We start from the raw sequence: 18173 nt of genomic DNA on the forward strand, positions 1-18173 counted from the left end.
GAAGGATTTAAACCATCAATTGCTTCTTTTGAGCAGATCAGACTTCATAGGAAACTGCTCTAGAGACGCTGATGATCTAGCAGATCAAAAGCTGCGGAAAGGTCAAGAAGGACTGGGAGGCCAGTCTTGCCTTTTTCCATGATCCCAAGCATGTGAGATTGCAAATCCACCAGTTGCAATTCGTGATTGGTCCGAGGTTCGTCGGGTCTCTGGGATCACCTCCTGGTTTTTTTTGGGGGAAGGGGGGGTTCACAATGACTGCCTTAATGGAGGAGGGAATATGCTCGTCACGAAAGGAGAAGTAGACTATGCGAGTAAGAATCGGTGCAAAAGCTGTTCGATATTTGAGGATGACTTTGGGAGGAAGGACGTTTTCTGCACACACATGATGTGGGTTTCATTGACGAAAGTAACTTCTCCATGTCTGAGATAGAGGATAATTGTGGACGGGAGGAGTGACCTTGTAGGGAGGTCATAGGATTTTCCCCAGGTGTCAGGGATCTTTGAGCAATCTACACCTTAGCCCTGGCCTTGGTAATTTTAGCTTCAAATGCTACCTGAAATTTGGCACAATCTGATGCTGAGAGTGCAGAGTGGATAGCGCTTTGGGCTTTTCCAAGGATTTAAAAATCAGAAAAAAAGTTTACTGTTTGATGTTCCTTCAATTTGGGTATTCAAAAAAGGTTTTTTTTCTGCTTCCATTATTTGAGGTTTATGTTTAACTTGCGCCTTCCAAAGTTCCTTATTCTTACTAGTTGGGAATTTTAACCACTTGGCATCAAGGGCGTGTTTGGCTTTCTTAAGGTCACCCAATTCTGGGCTAAACTAGTTTTGATGTTTAGGGTTGGTTCTAACTAACCTAAGTTGAAGCAGTGCAACTCGATCAGTCATTTCTTGAAAGGTGGTAGAATAGGAGTTTACTAGGGATTCAACAGAGTCTAAGTCCGAGGAAGATATAAGAATCGAGTCTAAGCATGTTTGGATGTCCATGAACTGAATCTTTAAGATTCCGACTCATGACCTTCTTGATGGTGTGTAAGGGTTGGCGAAATTAAGCTGAAGTTCTATGGAGAATTCTATAGCGTAGTGATCAGACCAGATACACAGGGAAGTTTGATCAATATGTGCTGCAATGTTTTTTGTCACCAACCAATCTGGTATGTTATTGTTGTCATTAGTGGGGTCACTATTTTTGACATGATAGTCAATGTTAAGTAGAGCTTGTTCCAGATCAATGGCATCTTTGTCCAAGGTGTTCCCTCGCCAACGATGCAAGTCACCTAGGAATATAGTGGAGCTATTAGGGTCATTGAATTTAATCAAAATGTGGGTAATTTCTTTTTTGAAATCAGGCATTGAATGAGGAGTTTGATAAATCAATATGAAATTAGTGCAAGAGTGATTGGTTGGAGTCCTATTAATCTGCAAATTCTCACAACCTGAACAATCCCATGGTGCATTAAAAAGATGGAGTTCAGATTTCACAATAAAAGCTACTCCCCCACTTCTGCCATGCTCTCTATTTTTTTATAGAAAAATAACCTTTCCGGACAGTTAAACTTATCATGGGATCACTGGCCTCATTATTCCTCGTCTCAGTGAGACACATGCTATCCAGGTCCTTCCCTGGAGACTTGGATATCATGTGCATAATTGTTAAAGGACCTGGTATTTAAAAGGGCCACGTTTAATGTTCTATTAGAGTTGGCTTGGGAGGAAACAGTTCTCATAGTTTCCATGACCGCGTTTGTTAACATACAGGGAGTGTCATAGGGAAGTTAATCATAGAAGAATAATGGGATTGACTGTGGGTGGCGGAGATGGCCTTAGAGGGACCGGTAGGATCTTTCTTAACAATTTCTTCGGAAGAAAGGACATCTTCCATAGGCATTGGGACTTTAGGCAAGTCAGCAGGATCCATCGTATTTGTGAGCAATTCAGAATTCACCATCTGTGAGGGTTTATTTGGCACTAGAGAAATTAGAGGAGGGCGGGTTGAAGTTACTGAGACAAAACTGGGCAGAGGTGGTAGCGATGCATCAAAGGCTCGGAGGGCTCCAATTTTGTTTGAATGCATTTGTTGACAATGGCAAGCCGTTTTAGTCTCTGGGCGGTCAGAAACAGGTCCAAAGAGGCGGTCCAACCCTTGTTGGAAGAACAGGTATTTCAAAACCTGTGTACAAAGGATAACGAGTCGTGACTATTAAAATAATCAATGAACCCGCACTTACTTACTGATAAGAAACAAGATTGGATCACAAGAGTCGATGAACGGCTTGTCACTGAAGCACCGACACCTGACATTCAATTAATAGAGAAGGCATGTTGGGCTAAGTAGGTCGCAAGGACTACTATTTCAACAAAGTTGGTACAAAAAAGAAAAGACATTCGAGAGTGCTCATCTCGCTGCAATATCTCACACACACACACACACACACACACACAATTTAGATGCAACAAAATGTACAAATGATTGAAACCGCAGCATGCATACAATGAGAGCGAGTCCGCACTAGCTGAATCGAGTTGGACACAGATGAATGGAAAGAGGGTCGCCCACTGCAGCATAGGCTCAGTAGCACTTTCACTTTCTAAAGCAGCAAGTGTCTGGTCTTGTCAGCCCAGAAGGATAGTTTAAGGCAAGAATCTTGCCGGGATCTAATTTTGTATGTCGTTGTGAATCCCATCTGTTATTTATGTGCTCATGGGCTTTGCAGGGGGCGGGGGCCAGAGTTAAGATGATCATCTCTTCCCACATCTGCTGAATTTCACAGGTTTTCCTGCGTTAAATCTGATCATCTTAACTGTCCCTGGACTAAAGTTTTTCAGTGCATTTCAAGTAGTTTTTTCCAAGGGCCACTGCTGCACCAATAGGGATCTTTAAAACCCACTAGTCATGGCCTTCGGCCGTGGCCACTGTACATGTTCCACCTATAGGCATCCCTCCAGATAAGGATGGAAATGCTGTAAATACATCACGTGCCTTTTCACGCATCATTTATGCAAGCAGGCTGTTGGTTTGAAGTCCTTACCTGTTTCAGCCTCTGGGGGTAGCACTTGAGGACGTGGAACTGAACCTTTTATTCCATGCCTTTTGCCGACTCTGCTGCACCACTTCATCTGGTTAGGTTTAGAGAGAAGAGACCTGGGCCTTCTTGGAACAGTCAGTATGCAACAAAACCCCAAAAGGTGAGCAGTTTCAGGTAGTACTTCTGCTATGTAGCAGATGCATACCAAATGCAGATGTGTGAAACAATGTATTATTCTCCTGCACCCCAGTGCTGCTAATGGTATAGAGAGGTGGTAAGTGTTCCTCGCTGATCAGGCCTCCTCTCCCCCCAGAGCTTCTACCCTCCCTTTCACAAGGCTAATGACACATGGCAGGTTCAACGTAAATTGCAACACATCCTGAACATCTTGTGTTTCAGCACCCACGTAAAGGCTGCATTACAACACAAAATCCTTCCGCACTGACAGCGAGTCTCAGTGCTAGTCACATGGTTTGTTAGCTTTGACATCACAAGCTTAGAAAAGACATCTGAATCCTTTATCTTGAAACCTGTGTGCTGTGTTCATTTTAAGTGCCTGCCTGCTTCCACTGCATCCAGAGGGTTAAACTGCATGCAGTCGTCATTGTAAAGTTTAATAAAATGACATGCCTGCTCCTGGGTAAGGTTACTAAATGTTTTCTTCTGGGTTTTAAGGTATCAAGAGGGTAGACTTTGGAAATAAGTAGAGAAGAAACAGGATCAGTGGGGGCAGCCGTGGGGTGAGCTTTGGCCAAGAGAAGGGCCACATCGGAATCAGAAACAGGAGCAAAATTAGACACTCTGTGAGCAGGTGAAGGAAAAAATAAAGGAGAAGAGATGTATGAAAGTGATGATAGGATATCTTGACGTTGGGAGTATTCTTTAGAAGAGAAGAAATTAGCAAGATCAGATGCAGATAGGAATGATGTAATAGAAGGATCAGGTGTGGGAGGAGAAAAAAGGCGAGTCAGAGTTTGGAAAATGACGCGAGTGAGTAAGTTGGCTATGGAGAAGATCAGAAAAATAAGAGTGTTTAGCAGATTTAACACAGTTATGGGAATGGTCAGAAAAATAGGTTGCCTGATTAGCAGGAGAGCGGAGCTTGCGCCAGCACCTTTCGAGGCGGCGGAGAAAGCGGCTCATACAGGAGAGATGAGGGGAGAGCCAAGGTTGGGCAGGTTTGCGGGTAGGCTGGAAGGGAGAGAGAGAGAGAATAGAGTTGGTCGAGACTAGAAGTGAGGGATGAAGAGAGAACAGACGTTACTTCGTCTGCCGAAGAGTAGAGAAGTGTGTGAGAGATGGAAGGGAATTTGTACAGGTGTCCTAGAAAAGTAAAGAGTTAAAGTTGCACAACTCCTAAAAAAAGCTGTTTGAGGAGGAGGGGCAGATGCTAGAAGAGGAAGGTTGTAAGAGAGAAGCTGAAAGCAGACGATCTGAATTGTAGACAGAAAAGGCAGAGATGGAGGAGACAGTGAATGAGGTAAAAATCAAAATCGAGAGTAGAGCCAAAGATATGAGTAGGAGGAGTAGTAAGTGGAGAGAGCAGATCAAATATTGATAGAAAAGGAGATGTTAGATGGGTAGAGGAAAGATGGGAGATTGAAGTCTCCAAGCAAATCACCTGGGGTGGCAGTAGGTAAGATGTGACCAAGGTGTTCAATGTCCTCGCAGAATGACCGGGCCGGGTGGACGATAAGAAAAGAAATAGCATAAGGAGTGGTGAAGATTTTGTACATAAATTCACATGAAAAGTATTCCGGTAAAGGTACCGGGGAAGGAACAGATAAGCAATTAGGATAATATAGTAAACCAACACCGCCACGTCCATTGGCTCCAGAACATGGGCAAAAGAAATAGGGAGGAAGTGAGGGAAGCATATACAGTCGAGTTGTGTGGGAGAATCCATATTTCAGTTAAACAGAGAAAGTGAAGATGTAGTCTTAGAAATAAGTCCAGAACTGCGGTGGTCTTATTGCAGAGGGACCTTATGTTCCATAGGCCAAGGTCGATAACAGTAGAAGTGTCAACAAGTTGTGGGTAGATGAGATGGGATTCAAACATGAGTCAGCAGGGAGGCAACCTGATGGAGAGATAGTGGGAGGTGAACTATTAGGTATGGAAATAGTCATGGCAATAATGGACAGTACCATGATGGCGAACCAGACTACAGAAGTGAATTTCCGGGATGGTACTGGGAGGAGCCAACAGCCGATTATGGGTGCAATTATGTACGATTTCTGAAATAGGGTCCAATAGTGTAATGGCTAAATAGGAGGATCATTGGTCATCAGATACCAGCGCTACCTACATAGCTACATTTCTGGGATGAAACTCTGCTCCCGCGTCACGTAGAAGCACAAGTTAATTAGATTCCTGCCTTTCTGACGACAATTGATGTAGTGCATAAGCGTATAAAAGGAGGGAGAGGAGGAGGAGGAGATGGGGGTTTGGAGATAGGGAGAAGGAGAGGAACAAAACAAGCGACTATCATATAAGGTCAGACAGTGATTATTAGGATAGCGAGGAGAGGGGGTGGGCGGAGAGGACAAGAAGGGAAGGGGGGAGACAGACAAGCAGCTATCCAAGGTCAAGGGACACATGATAGGATTAAGTGCTAATAGATACAAACAAGAAAAGGGGGTGGGAGTAGGAAGGGGCAGATGGCTTCGATAGACGGGCTTCGATTGCCTGATGGCAATTGAGGTAGTGCCTGAACTTTAAAATAAGGGCTAAACGGCAGGCAAAAGAAATCAAATATACTTGCCATCTATTGACCTTGCCCAAGCATTTGACAGATGTATTCTATGGTCAAAATTAGCTCACTGTGGCTGCCCGAATAGCATACTTGAACCCATACAGGCGCTACATTCAAAGACAATTTCAGTAAGATTGGATAACTTAACTTGTCCCACCCAATCGGAACAGAGAATGGGCTCAAGCAAAGATGTAGATCTTTAACATGTTCATCTCCGATATTGATACAGCCTTCGTGAAGACTAGATGAGTTCCACCATCTCTTGCAGGTGATTCTCTAAATCATTCTATACGCAGACAATCTTATTCTGATGGATCAGACCTAGATTGGTTTACAATGCCAACTTAATGACTTGGAACTATACATTGAAGCCAATGGCTTAAAAATCAATGTGGACAAGTCTAGGATTTTGACCCTTGGTGGAAGGTCGGGAAGGAAATCTAAACACTACACTTGGTATATGAAAGGGGAAAAAAATCCTGGAGGTGGAATCTCTAAAATATCTAGGTGTGGAAATAAGCAACAGTGAGGCGGATGTGTTTCACGAAAACATGCTGCGGTGTAAGGTAAAGAACCTTGCTGCACAGGCCAAGATCATGAGGAGCTATTGTAAATTTACACTGTTTCCAGTTATCGACTTCCATCGAGAAAAGGTAATGCCAGTTTTGACCTAGGTGCAGAAGCACTATTGGCACTATCTCATAGCACATGGTCTAAACTCAAAGGGCTTTTTAGGTTGCCAAATGCAACGTTTTTCAGGCTATAAGAGTAGAAATGGGCCTGAACTAACTCACTTAACGTGGCGGTGGTGTGGAAGTCTCTGGCTTTCTTCAGTAAAATGTTTGAGCGTTGAAGGCGATGGTGCTTTTGCAGTGGTGAAAGACTTAGGAGGGTCAGACGCAGCCACTCCAAGATGAATGGAGCAGGATATGCATCTCACATTTGGAGAGTGTAAACGTCACCGTAAATGTACTTTTGGAAAAACCCAACACTAGTAAAGAAAAAAATGGATGCACCTAGATTAGATTACCTCATTGGAGGCGAAGAACAAATGTAAAGTCTATGGCAGGCCCCTTCCGGAAATAAGGGCAAGAGGTCAATTATCAACTTATTTGATCAAATCCCCCAGCGCATACCTTCGACTAGGGATGTAACGGTATAACGGTATACCGTTAAAGATACCGTGAACCACTTAATTGAACAATAATAACCGTCACATTGTTTATACCGTTCATACCGTTAAGTGTGCTTTTCAATCTGATTTGTAAAGGCTGCAGTAAGCAATTGCTGCACAGTCTTGGTTTTGCACTGTTGGATGTGCCGTCTGCCAAGTAGTTTCAGTTGGAGCAGTTTTTAATGCCATTCCATAAACCACACGTGCCTTACACAAAATCAATAGGTTAGCAATAGGAAGAATAGATACAGTGCCAAGAAGGAAAAGGGTTTACTTTGGGGTTTATATATAATGGATAATGTTCTCTAAACATATGGCAATGGGGGATTTCCCTGGTTCTATCATTGAATTTACATATAAGTCACACTGCGAAATTCACTCATCTCTGTGGGTATTCCCTGCTGCCATACCAAATGGTAACATGTCAGTGATTACTGAACACCTTTTGGCCCGCAAGTAAACTAAAGGCTGTAACGTAAAAAGAAAGAGTGTGAGTGTGTGTGTAAGCGTATACTACCATCAGCCTCCATTGATCTGTGGCATGCAGGTTATCAAGATGGCAACATGTTCATCTTCACCAGTAGCCAGTGGGGAAGCAAAAAGCCTAAATGACCACTTAAGAAAAGCTTTTCAGTTTGCTTTGCCAGTTGCAGCAGGCCTCCACCCCACCCCCTCCTCTCCTCTCCACACGTGTGTTTGTGTTTGGTGGAAGCAAGGCATTTCAGTGGAAAGTATGTTGAAAAGCCCAATTCTGGCCCTGGGTGCCTGGTTTTGTTTGCGATGAGAAATCTGTCAATTTACGACCTTTTAGAAAATATTTGTTAAGATCAGTTAACTCCACCTGCTATACCGCGATAACCATGATATACCGTCATTTGGAAAGAAGGTTATCGTACCGTCATAAAACGAATACCGTGACACCCCTACCTTCAACAACATTTAACGCGCTTAAGTCTTAACTTGTTTCCTCCAATAGCAGTCACAGAGGTCAGGAATTCTACAGTGGAGAGAAACTTTAAATGCAGACTGTGTGGTGGTGATAATGAATTCCTTATCCATTTAGTAATATTCAGTCAAGCCTTAAGGGACCAGCGTACTGGGAAATCCCTATCGGAATGTAGAACATTGGATGCTGAGGCTTGCTGGTCCATGTTGACAACAGGGACAAATGTATCACTGACATTGGCCTTACTAGCCTTCCTAAAGATTGTCTTTCAACTTAGAGGGCATTGAAGCATGATCTGTAATTTGGGGGGCCTTCTAAAAGAACTGGGCGGTTGCAATGGAGAGTTTTTGTTAAGTGAAATATGTTGGACAATGCTCTGCCATGGTTAAAAGGCGTGTTTTTTTTTTTTATTATTTGATTCCGATTCTCCTTATAAACATTAACTGCTTAATTCTTTTTTTTAAGTTAAAGATGTCTTTTTCACACCCAGGGAGGAATTATGTAATTGTTTGGATGGTAAAGGTTTGGTTTCAAACTATGTGGCATTTTTAAAAAAAAATGAATATCATTTTTAGACAGACTTGGGGCAACTGTATTTTGTGTTGCTATTGCAGGGATCCATTAAGCCCCTGCTTCTCGACCAGAAGAGCCTGGTTAACTTGACACCAACAGCTAGTTTTGGCATCCAGGGTTAACTAGTGCCATACAAACATACCTATGTGAATTATCTCACAGGAAATATAAATTTACGGCACACTATGTACTAGCTCTTGGTTCACCAGCGGTAGTTCAAGCTAATTAGGTGATGTTCGATATCCAGGAGCTAGTTTCAGCTTCTGCTCGCTTAATTTCGACCCCTGTACTTTACCAACTTCACTAATCACATGCACATTTGATATTTCCGGTTGTTGGTGGACTGTACGTATGAAGTACTGCTGACTTATATGCACCAATGTCAAATCATTCTTTATCCTCTGGAACAACCTTACAAGCACTTTTGAAGTTTCAATATTTCCCTATAATTGTCTTTATGCTGATTTTTAATGGCAAAATAACTCACTACAGGGCTTCTTGAAATTGGGCTACAAAACTGGATTTCTTGTAGTCCTTGCTCTTCTACCTTTTTATCCAGATCTTCTTCTTGGGATACACCTCCACCTTTTGCCTCCATCTATCTTTATTTATAAAAGTGAAAATGTGTGGGTTTGTGGCAAAGCGTTGCTCCTTATACAGTTCCACATCGTTTCACCAATCTGCACCAAATTTTGCAACCTGTTAGGACCTTCTGGACAATACTGGCTACATGACATTTGAACACCCCAACCCGTTCCCTGGATTTCAGCACAAGTCAAAATGGGTTTGTGGCTTGGCAAAGCGTGGTTCCTTATACAATGCCACACCGTTTAACCAATGTGCACCAAAGTCAGCCATCCACATGCACCCATTTTCAGTGCAGTTTACTTCAGGGTGCAAAGCACATCAAGGGAAAAGAGATTTGGTGCAGCGACCTACATGATCATTGGTTTTTAACAATTGATGAGGGTTTTATCAGGTCTGTCTGCAAAATCTGTTTGGAGAACGGGTACTTATGCTAGTAAACTATAAACTCAGGTTGTATTACCAATTTCGACTTCTTAGCTGCAGCCAAGTCCCACAAAAAAAATCGGATCCAGCTTTCATAGTCACTGCCTTAGCAGTCATTCTGCAAATGAAAATACTGCTTTGCATGGTTTTTAAAATGGTTTAAATGAGTCACATCTGAAAGTAATTGTACAGTCAACTAATTTGCTATTGAATGCAATATGCAAGATGCGTAATGCCTTTAATATGTATGAGGATTACCTGAGAGAAGGCAAAACTGAAGAGCAACCTGTAGGTAAACTTGAGAAATGAGCCAACACCTTACAGCGACCATGCGCGTATTAAGGGCATCCGCGGTAGCCTTAGGAAAACTATAATGAGTATTCACCTACTGGCTGGTGTAATTAGTGCCCCCATCTGGGAACAGCAATCACCACAAGGCCCACCCTAATGGACAAATTAAACATGAATGTTCTCGGACTGAGAGTAATGGCAAGGTATACCAATCATTATCTGCCCTGAGAACAGGGTGGCTTTTAATATTTATACCATGAAATAACTACCTATAGTGGTAGCGTGATTAGCAACCAGCAGAACAATAGTTTGAAAAGATTGTACAGACAACGAGTAGGCCCTTCACAGTTTGTTGGAACAACTCCTAGATGGGGGGAAAACCTTTATATAGGCATATGATTTAAGCGCGACTTAGGTGAACAATAAATTACACACATACGCACATAAATAAACCCTTCTGGGTACTTAACATGCACCAATATGCTGAGTTGTGGTAACCGATTAGGACCATCACACCCCTCCATGTTAGCATAACAGTTCCATATCCAAACTTGCAGCCATACATTACTTCATAATGAACACCTGATGTCCTTTTTCAAGCGTTTCAGCAAACATTGGTTTGAACAGGTCTAACACCCCCACCCCCCCATTTTCTTTCTCAAGTTACATGTCAGTTGCACTACTGCCACAGTAATTGTCTCTTATGCGATTCTTCAGCTAGTCATGGTGCTGTCAAAGACACGAGACAGATTTGAAGACCTCACTGTTCTATACATTAAATAGAAAACAAATCTTAACCATCTATTTCCAGCTTGCTAGCCTTCAGCGAAATAAGTAAAACGCATAGCTTTTTCTTCTGGACCTGTATCCCACACTTGGAACAAGTGATAAAGAGATTTGTACGTGGTCAACCATATACATTTTTTCGTAGATATTAAATACAAATACTTTTTGACCCAGAATTTGTCCCCACGGAATAGGTAGTGTCCACAGAACATCTCACATCAGGGTATAGGTTATACAAGTTTAAAAAGCGACAGCTCCAGGATACCTTTCTTTCACTATGGAATGCTGATAACAGATCCCGGGATTAGTTTGCAAGGTTACTCGGAGCCCTAATGTTCAACCCGGCAAACATCTCCCCTGCTGGCATAAATATCTGCAGTAGCTGCAGTCTACCACATTACAACGGTTAACGTGTTACATAGACTTAACACGTGGGATCAATCAAAGGAAACCCAACATACACCATTGAAACTGCCTCTACTCAGTACAGGGTGCTGGGGCGAAACTTCTAAAGCATCACCCAACGGCACTCCACTCACCTATGCTAAACTCCCCACAAGACTCCTTGAACCCCTTAAGCCACAGTAAGAGTTACTTGTGAGCCCTGCACTCCCACACTAAATGCACTGTTTAGACTGTCACAGAGAAGAAACCTCTCGACAGAAAAAGGGAAAAGAAGAAACAAATCCAATCCAAGTGAGAAAGGAGGGCCTGATGAAACACTGGTACCTCCGGGGAAGGCCGAGCACTAACCTGCACAGAGAAGGGCCTTTTTCCGTCCTCTAGCTGTGAGCACAAAGCACGACAGTACAGACACCCCTAGCGCCTAAATGATCAAAACCCTGCCCAAAAAAATAAAAACACTACCAAGTAAAACATGGGCAAAACGAGCATCTGCTTCTGCTCATTTTTTAAATTGGCCTTTCACCGAAGAAGAACGAAATTGCAGGGAGAAGAAACCCTACTTGCTCCACTGACAAGAAACGAGTCAGAGGCAAGAAAAATGAGGGTAAGCAAATATTATTTTACTCACTAGTGCCCAAATAGGTTAAAGCTCCCCTTAAAAAAATGAGGGTAAGCAAATATTATTTTACTCACTAGTGCCCAAATAGGTTAAAGCTCTCCTTATGGACAAAGGCGGGACACCCTCTCCCAAAGATTGTACCATAACGGTCCCAGTCCCGCTGTCATGCCCTTCTCCTACCTCTACTGATGCCGTCAGTGCAAGTGACACCAGTTCCTGACAGGGGTAACACCACGAGGGAGTAAAACACTACTTCTGCGACCTTCAGATGGCAGAGTGGATACCTGTCCTGAGCTCGCAACACCCCAGATCACAATACCACGGGCCGGGCGGAAACCATAGGTCAAATTGGCCTCTCAGGATACACGAGCAGGAGGCCGAGCACTCCCGTTGCTTGCTTTCCCTCTTCCACCACCCACTCTCTTTGAAAACGCCAGCGTCCACAGCCTCAGAGCACACCATCTCCTCACAGTACATAAGGAGGAAAACGGATACAAAAATCCAACTTGTCCTCAGGTACTCACATATAGCCCCTGCTGACAGAAGATCTCAATGCGCTCAATTTGGCGCTCCATGCCCCCACCAAATATGACAAGAGGCAAAATGGAAGAAATACATTTTATTACCAGACAAACACAGATAAGGGGAATAATTATCACATATCCCAGAAATACACATCTGTGAATAACCACAATTTGCTTATAGCCACAGATGCTCTTATACTCACCCGTACTAGGGGGACATGATAGTCTTAACTAAATCCATAAGTCACTATATATCAGGCAAAAAACATTGTTAAAGTGACGTTATAAAAAACCAGAGAAATTCGCCATTTATGGTAAGCTAAGCAACCATAACTCATGCCACCGCCATGCACTCCTAACACTAACACCGAGGACATCGAAGATGACATCACATATCTGGGGTGGTTGTTTTTGTTCAGTGACAGTATTCATTTTAAGCTGAGGACTTCATGTGGTTATACTATATTGAAACCATGATACACATACAATAAAGGTACTGTGCATGTAGAACTTGACCTCGTGCTATATTCTGAAGTAGTTCTTTTCCCTAAGGTTTACCCTGAGGTCAAAATACACACACACAGAACAAGAAGAAGGTCCCATGGAGAGAATACATTTCTCAAGAATGTGACATGCTTCGACTTATCATTGTACAACCTAAACATACCATCTTAAGAATACTTTAGTTCTAGTAGCCATACTGCATTCATGGTTTCTCTTTACGTATTATTTGATTGCTGTATTCACAAAAACTTCACTACAAAGTTTATTTTTGAACAAGCACCTTTTGTGTGACATGGAGTAGTTAATTATAAGGCAACTGATCACTTTTGATATGCTGTAAATGAGACTTAAAGCGGTACTCATACTGACGTTATGCAGTAGAAATATATGTGATGTCATCAGTGATGTCATTTGTGACATTATCTTTGATGTCCTGGGTGTTAAGTGTTTGCAGTGCATGGGGGCGGCGTTATGCATGCATAGTTTACCATATCTGGTGAATTTCTTGGTTTTTTTTTTTTATTTTACTTGTAACCAAAATGACCCTTTAACAAAAGTGCAACTTAACCATAACGTCGCTTTAACAAAGATCTTTCAGTGAATTTCATAGGTTTTTATGAGTGAAAATATTTCATGATGTTACATCACTGTATGCTATTAATAATTCCTCTTAACATATATTACAGAACTTAAACCTCCTTTAACCAACATATTTTTTGCAACGCATACTGATGTGTGTCATTATCAGCTGCTCTTGCCAGGGATGCAAGTCGCGGTTGAATTGCCTAGGGCATGAGGCTCAACCATGACCCCAGCCCCACCAAACCAGCCTAGTTATCCACTGCACCTACGCTGCATTGTAGTTCAGTGTCCACTATACCCTCATAATGTGACCAATGGCCAGTGCTCATGGCTTGCAGCCATGGCCAGTCTACACAATCCATGGGGCATGGGTTTCGACCATGACACATTCCCCAATAAGCAAATTAGACATTTGTCCTTGACAAGAGCCAGGCCCACTGTCCAGGCAGCAAAGTTACTTCACTATGTTTTGTACTTACATGTTGATACTTTCCAAAATGTAAAACAAATCTGCAAAAGCTAGCTTTCATGTCCTTCCAGATGCTCCTCGCTCACGTTTGCTGCAATCCCGTCCAGCACTTGGGGCTGCAGCCGCAAGCAGACTCCCCCAGCCCCATTTAAACCTAGGGCTTCTGCCATGCTACATGCCCTAATAAGTAAATCAGAGTAAGCATTCATCTTAGCCGAGGGCAAGGCCCACTGCCCAGGAACCAAAGTTAGATCACTAGGTGTTGTACTTACATTTTGACACTTTGGAATGACAAAAACAAAACGAAAACAAGCCAGATTTGCAAAACAATACTTTAAGGTCCTTCCCGACGCTCCTTCCTCACGCATGTTTGTTGCAATTCCACCCAGCACTTCGGGCTGTAGCCACGAGCAGATTTTGTTTCCCCATTTAAATCTATCCCGATTTCAAAAAAGTTTCAATATAGCTGGTCCCTGGTGGCCATGCCCACTTTAATCCCATTGCCGGTCCCTCGTGATCGTCGCCAGATTGTTTGGCCATGACCCGGACAATCTGGCTACGGTCACAGGTTACTGTCCACAGGGTATAACTGTCAGTCTGTCACCAAAAGGTATATCACTAGTTTTTGTTCATACATTATGACACTTTTCAAAAAAGAAAACACTGACATTTACAAAAACATTCTTTTGGGTCCTTGCCAATGCTGCTTTTACAAGTTTGCTGCAAATCCATGCTGGTTTGATTTTTTGAAAAATGTCAATGTGCATATAAAAAAAATAGTCATAACTTCACCCCAGCTTGACAAAATCCATTCAAACTTAGCACAAAAATGGAAGGCTGCGTCTATAACCTTTCTGCAAACGTTTGTGCAGATTCGCAAACGGCACCAAAATGTATAAGCCTCAAATATTTTGGGACCCACTCTAATTTTGCCCCCTCTTGGCGAAAACAGAACTAAACTTTGTATAATCATACAGAGGTGGCATATAACGTTTTTGCAAAGTTTTTCAAGGATTTGTCAAACTGCACCAAATTTATAACCCATCCTAAAAGTGCTCTTCCTATGAGTTAAGCATCTTAACCATAACTACACAGTATTCTCACTTTTTTTGCATTTTCCGGTGTCTCAACGAAAAATAAACCCAAGGGAACCCGCCTCCACTAAGAATATCTGTAACACAGGTAAATACATCCAACCAGCATTTACTAGGTTGTTACATGTGCCTGTAGATTCTTAGCCCACCCTCAAATCCTCAGAAAAACGTACTATGAAATGCACCGTGTCAATGCGAGTAAGGGTCACTCTACTTCGGTTCGCTTGGCTAGGGGGACAGGCTGCCTCGACTCGTTTGGTTCCTTCCTTACGTTCATCACGAGGGAACTTCTGCCACCTTAACAAACATCAAAAGTTGTTACCCATGGGTTTACGCATTAACAGGGCAGAGCTAGACGCAGTCAGGTCCACAGATTCGGTAAAACGCTTTGAGAACGTTAACATGCAAACATAAGACGGGTGCAAAGACGGAATGAGACTCAAATCCAAGGAAATTCACGCAGAAACACTACGACTCTACACGAAAAGGGGCGACGCTCGCACTCAGGGACAGGGTCCTCAACCTTAACTAAGTTTTTCATGCTGTTAGAAAGAAGTATAAAAGTGCCAATAAAGCCACGGGTCTTTTCATCTTCATGTGATTACTAAGGAGTGACATTTAAAGTGTCCCTGTTCGGACATGTGCATGTCAATAAAGTTTACCATTCCTGACAGAAACGGATACCCACGAAGCCGGGTTCGTATGCACCGTCCGCATCCACCATCCTTGCAAATACTTCGCTTAAAGGAACGGACCTAACAACACAATCTCATCACGTGCTTCAACGTTACGTCCAATACAACTTACGCTTATTCAGTCTCTCTCTCACGCCACAGAGTTCTGATAATAAAGAACTAGAGTGCCAACATTCCAGTGGAAACCGTGGCAGCTCTGGACGCCATGCTGCTGGGAAAAGCAACTACTCATTATTTAACGTTTCATGCGTAAGAAGAGCGCATTAGACGTTTTTGATGGTATTTATGTGCAGTTTCACACTGACAAATCCGTTAGAATAGGTTTTTTTTGTTAAAATGTTTCTGTTTTGACTCCAATAACATATATCAGAATATATTATGGTTCTTGTGTTTTAAAATACCTGCCACTGATATTATTAGTTTTTTTTAGAGAGAGAGAGAGAGAGAGAAAGAAGAGAGAGAGATTGTAGTTTTACGAACTAATTGGACTTTTAAAATTTTGTTATCTGTGGTTTGCTAAACAGAGCATTTTATAAATTGCACATGATAATAAACACTACTATAACATGATGTACAATGCGATTAGGAGAGAAATGCTAATTGTAAGCAACAGACAATGCATACATGCCAGCATTCGGAAGCACCTTTGTGGGTGATTTCACATGATTGTAATTTTGGATGGACAAGGGTGTTTGTCCCCCCAACCCAACCTTCGTAGCACACTGCTTTGTCCCCCTCATTTGGCAGGGGCCACTTTACTTTAGATTTCATGTCCCCACTCACCACAAACATTTCAGGCAAAGCTACTCCACTGAGTTTTTGTTATGGAAAGAGGGAGAAATTAATTCTGTGTCAAGACCGGAGGCTCGGATTATGCTTCTCTTCCATTTTACTACTTCATCAGCAAATGTACAACCGATAAAACATAACAAAACTCATAAAAACTACAAAAACCATTGTTTTTGAGTCTTTGGTAGTTTTGTTTTTATTGGTCCTCAAACTGACCATATGATAACTTTAACCAATCAGCATAATCCTTGTCCTTAAACCACACTGTCCTTCTACTTCTCTTCCTCTTTCTTTGCTGCTCAGCAGCAAGTTAAGTGCCCTTTTATTATTCTTATGAATTTGTGTTGATGTGACATTTGTGTTTTAGATTTGCACGCACTTGCGTGCACAATCTAGGAAATTGGCAGAGCATATCCGCAATCGGTTGTTGAGTGTTTGGAAGTTGGGGTTGCGACGGGGCTGGAGTTCCGGCGACTGCAACCTCAGAGGAGAACAACAGAGGGTACTACGGTCACGGAAGGTGGAGTGCGATGGGACCACGTAGTTCCGGCGCTCCATCCATTTCACGGACCGTTAGAGAAGTGTAAGGACATCTTGAGCCTTCGCTCAGAGAACATATTTCTATAATATTAATCTTCAGACATAATCTGCGTTTCGCTTCACATCGCAACGTTCCTTTAGAATCGTGCTAGGCGTTCAGAGAGCGCAGCGCCCCTGCAGGCCACAGAAGGTACCGCAACACTCAGATGGGCACAGTCACATGTATATATTTATATATTCAATGGAAAAACGTTGTTACAGGGACGTTATGGGTACATAACCGCAAAACCCCAGAAATTCTCCCACTGTGCACTGCAAGGACTAACACCCATGACATCAAAGACATGACATCAAAGATGACATCACATCTGATGACGTGACTGATGACATCACATGTGTGGCTTCCTCTTTTTTTGTTCAGTGTCATATGTAAACCGGGTGCTTTTCTTCACTGGGAGTCAGGAACTAAAAATTGAAAAGGTACTATATTTGTTGACCTTACTCTTCTCTTATGGTCTTACACTACTTTCCTTAGGGTTCAGGCACATGATATGATACATATACATGGGGGAAGAACTAAGCCTGAAATAAAGCAAGCATTTCTTTGCATGAAGATAATCAGGGTATGAACACTTTCTGGTAGTAGTGCTACTGTGTTGCTAACTGTACTGTCCTTGTAAATGCTCATATTTGTATGTGTTGTTGTCTCTTTATATTTTGTGTATAGTAGTACCATTATGTAGTAAGTGAGGCATTCTTAGATATTTAGTCCATGTTGCACGGTAGACAAAACTTTGAAACAAAAACATTCATCATTTCACTATCCAACATAGGAAGATTTTAAATAGTGCACCTGCATGATGCATTCTGCAGACAGTTCCTACGTTTGTACATGAGTTGGGTCATGTACTGGAAAGAACTCTGTAATGCAATGCTGTTTATAGAAATGCATTGGTTAATGAACTGTTTATCTCATAATAGTTCTTCCAGTGATCTCTGATAGTTTTCTTCCAATAGCCTATCAAAACTGGGGAATTTCTGGGATTTTGCGGTTTTACCTGTAACCATAACGCCCCTTTAACAATGTTTTTTGTTAGTGATTTTCATAGATTTTTATTAGGGCACTATAAACCTAACCTTGCTTTAGCATACTGTATTTAACAATGTTGCTATGTTTGTAGTTTGTAGTAGTATGTTGATAAAGACCCTTTAGCAATATTTTTTGTGGCTGATTATGATATAAAGCTCCTTTCAGAGTTTCACAATGTAAGTGCCAATGAAGGGAGGCAGTGCGACGCGCATCGTATACCCGCCACACAATTGTATGCTAAATGGAAGGAACCGTGGCACTGTGGAAACAGGTAGAAATGTGTGGCTGTTGAAACGG

At 42.2% G+C, this 18173-nt stretch overlaps 1 protein-coding gene across 2 annotated transcripts in view; it reads right to left on the reverse strand.

The window, feature by feature from the left end:
• The window catches only part of POLR2I (RNA polymerase II subunit I), a 506951-nt gene extending 491420 nt beyond the window's left edge, over positions 1-15531 (reverse strand). For both annotated transcript variants that reach the window (XM_069644564.1, XM_069644566.1), the window contains exon 1: positions 15425-15531. In XM_069644564.1, coding sequence (XP_069500665.1) covers positions 15425-15486 — 62 coding nt within the window. In that variant the 5' untranslated portion in view covers positions 15487-15531. The remainder of the gene's footprint in view (positions 1-15424) is intronic.
• Between the last annotated feature and the right edge of the window lie 2642 nt (positions 15532-18173).

Source organism: Ambystoma mexicanum, chromosome 2p (genome assembly GCF_040938575.1).
Source record: "Ambystoma mexicanum isolate Mex_15411 chromosome 2p, UKY_AmexF1_1, whole genome shotgun sequence".
Classification (NCBI taxonomy): domain Eukaryota; kingdom Metazoa; phylum Chordata; class Amphibia; order Caudata; family Ambystomatidae; genus Ambystoma; species Ambystoma mexicanum.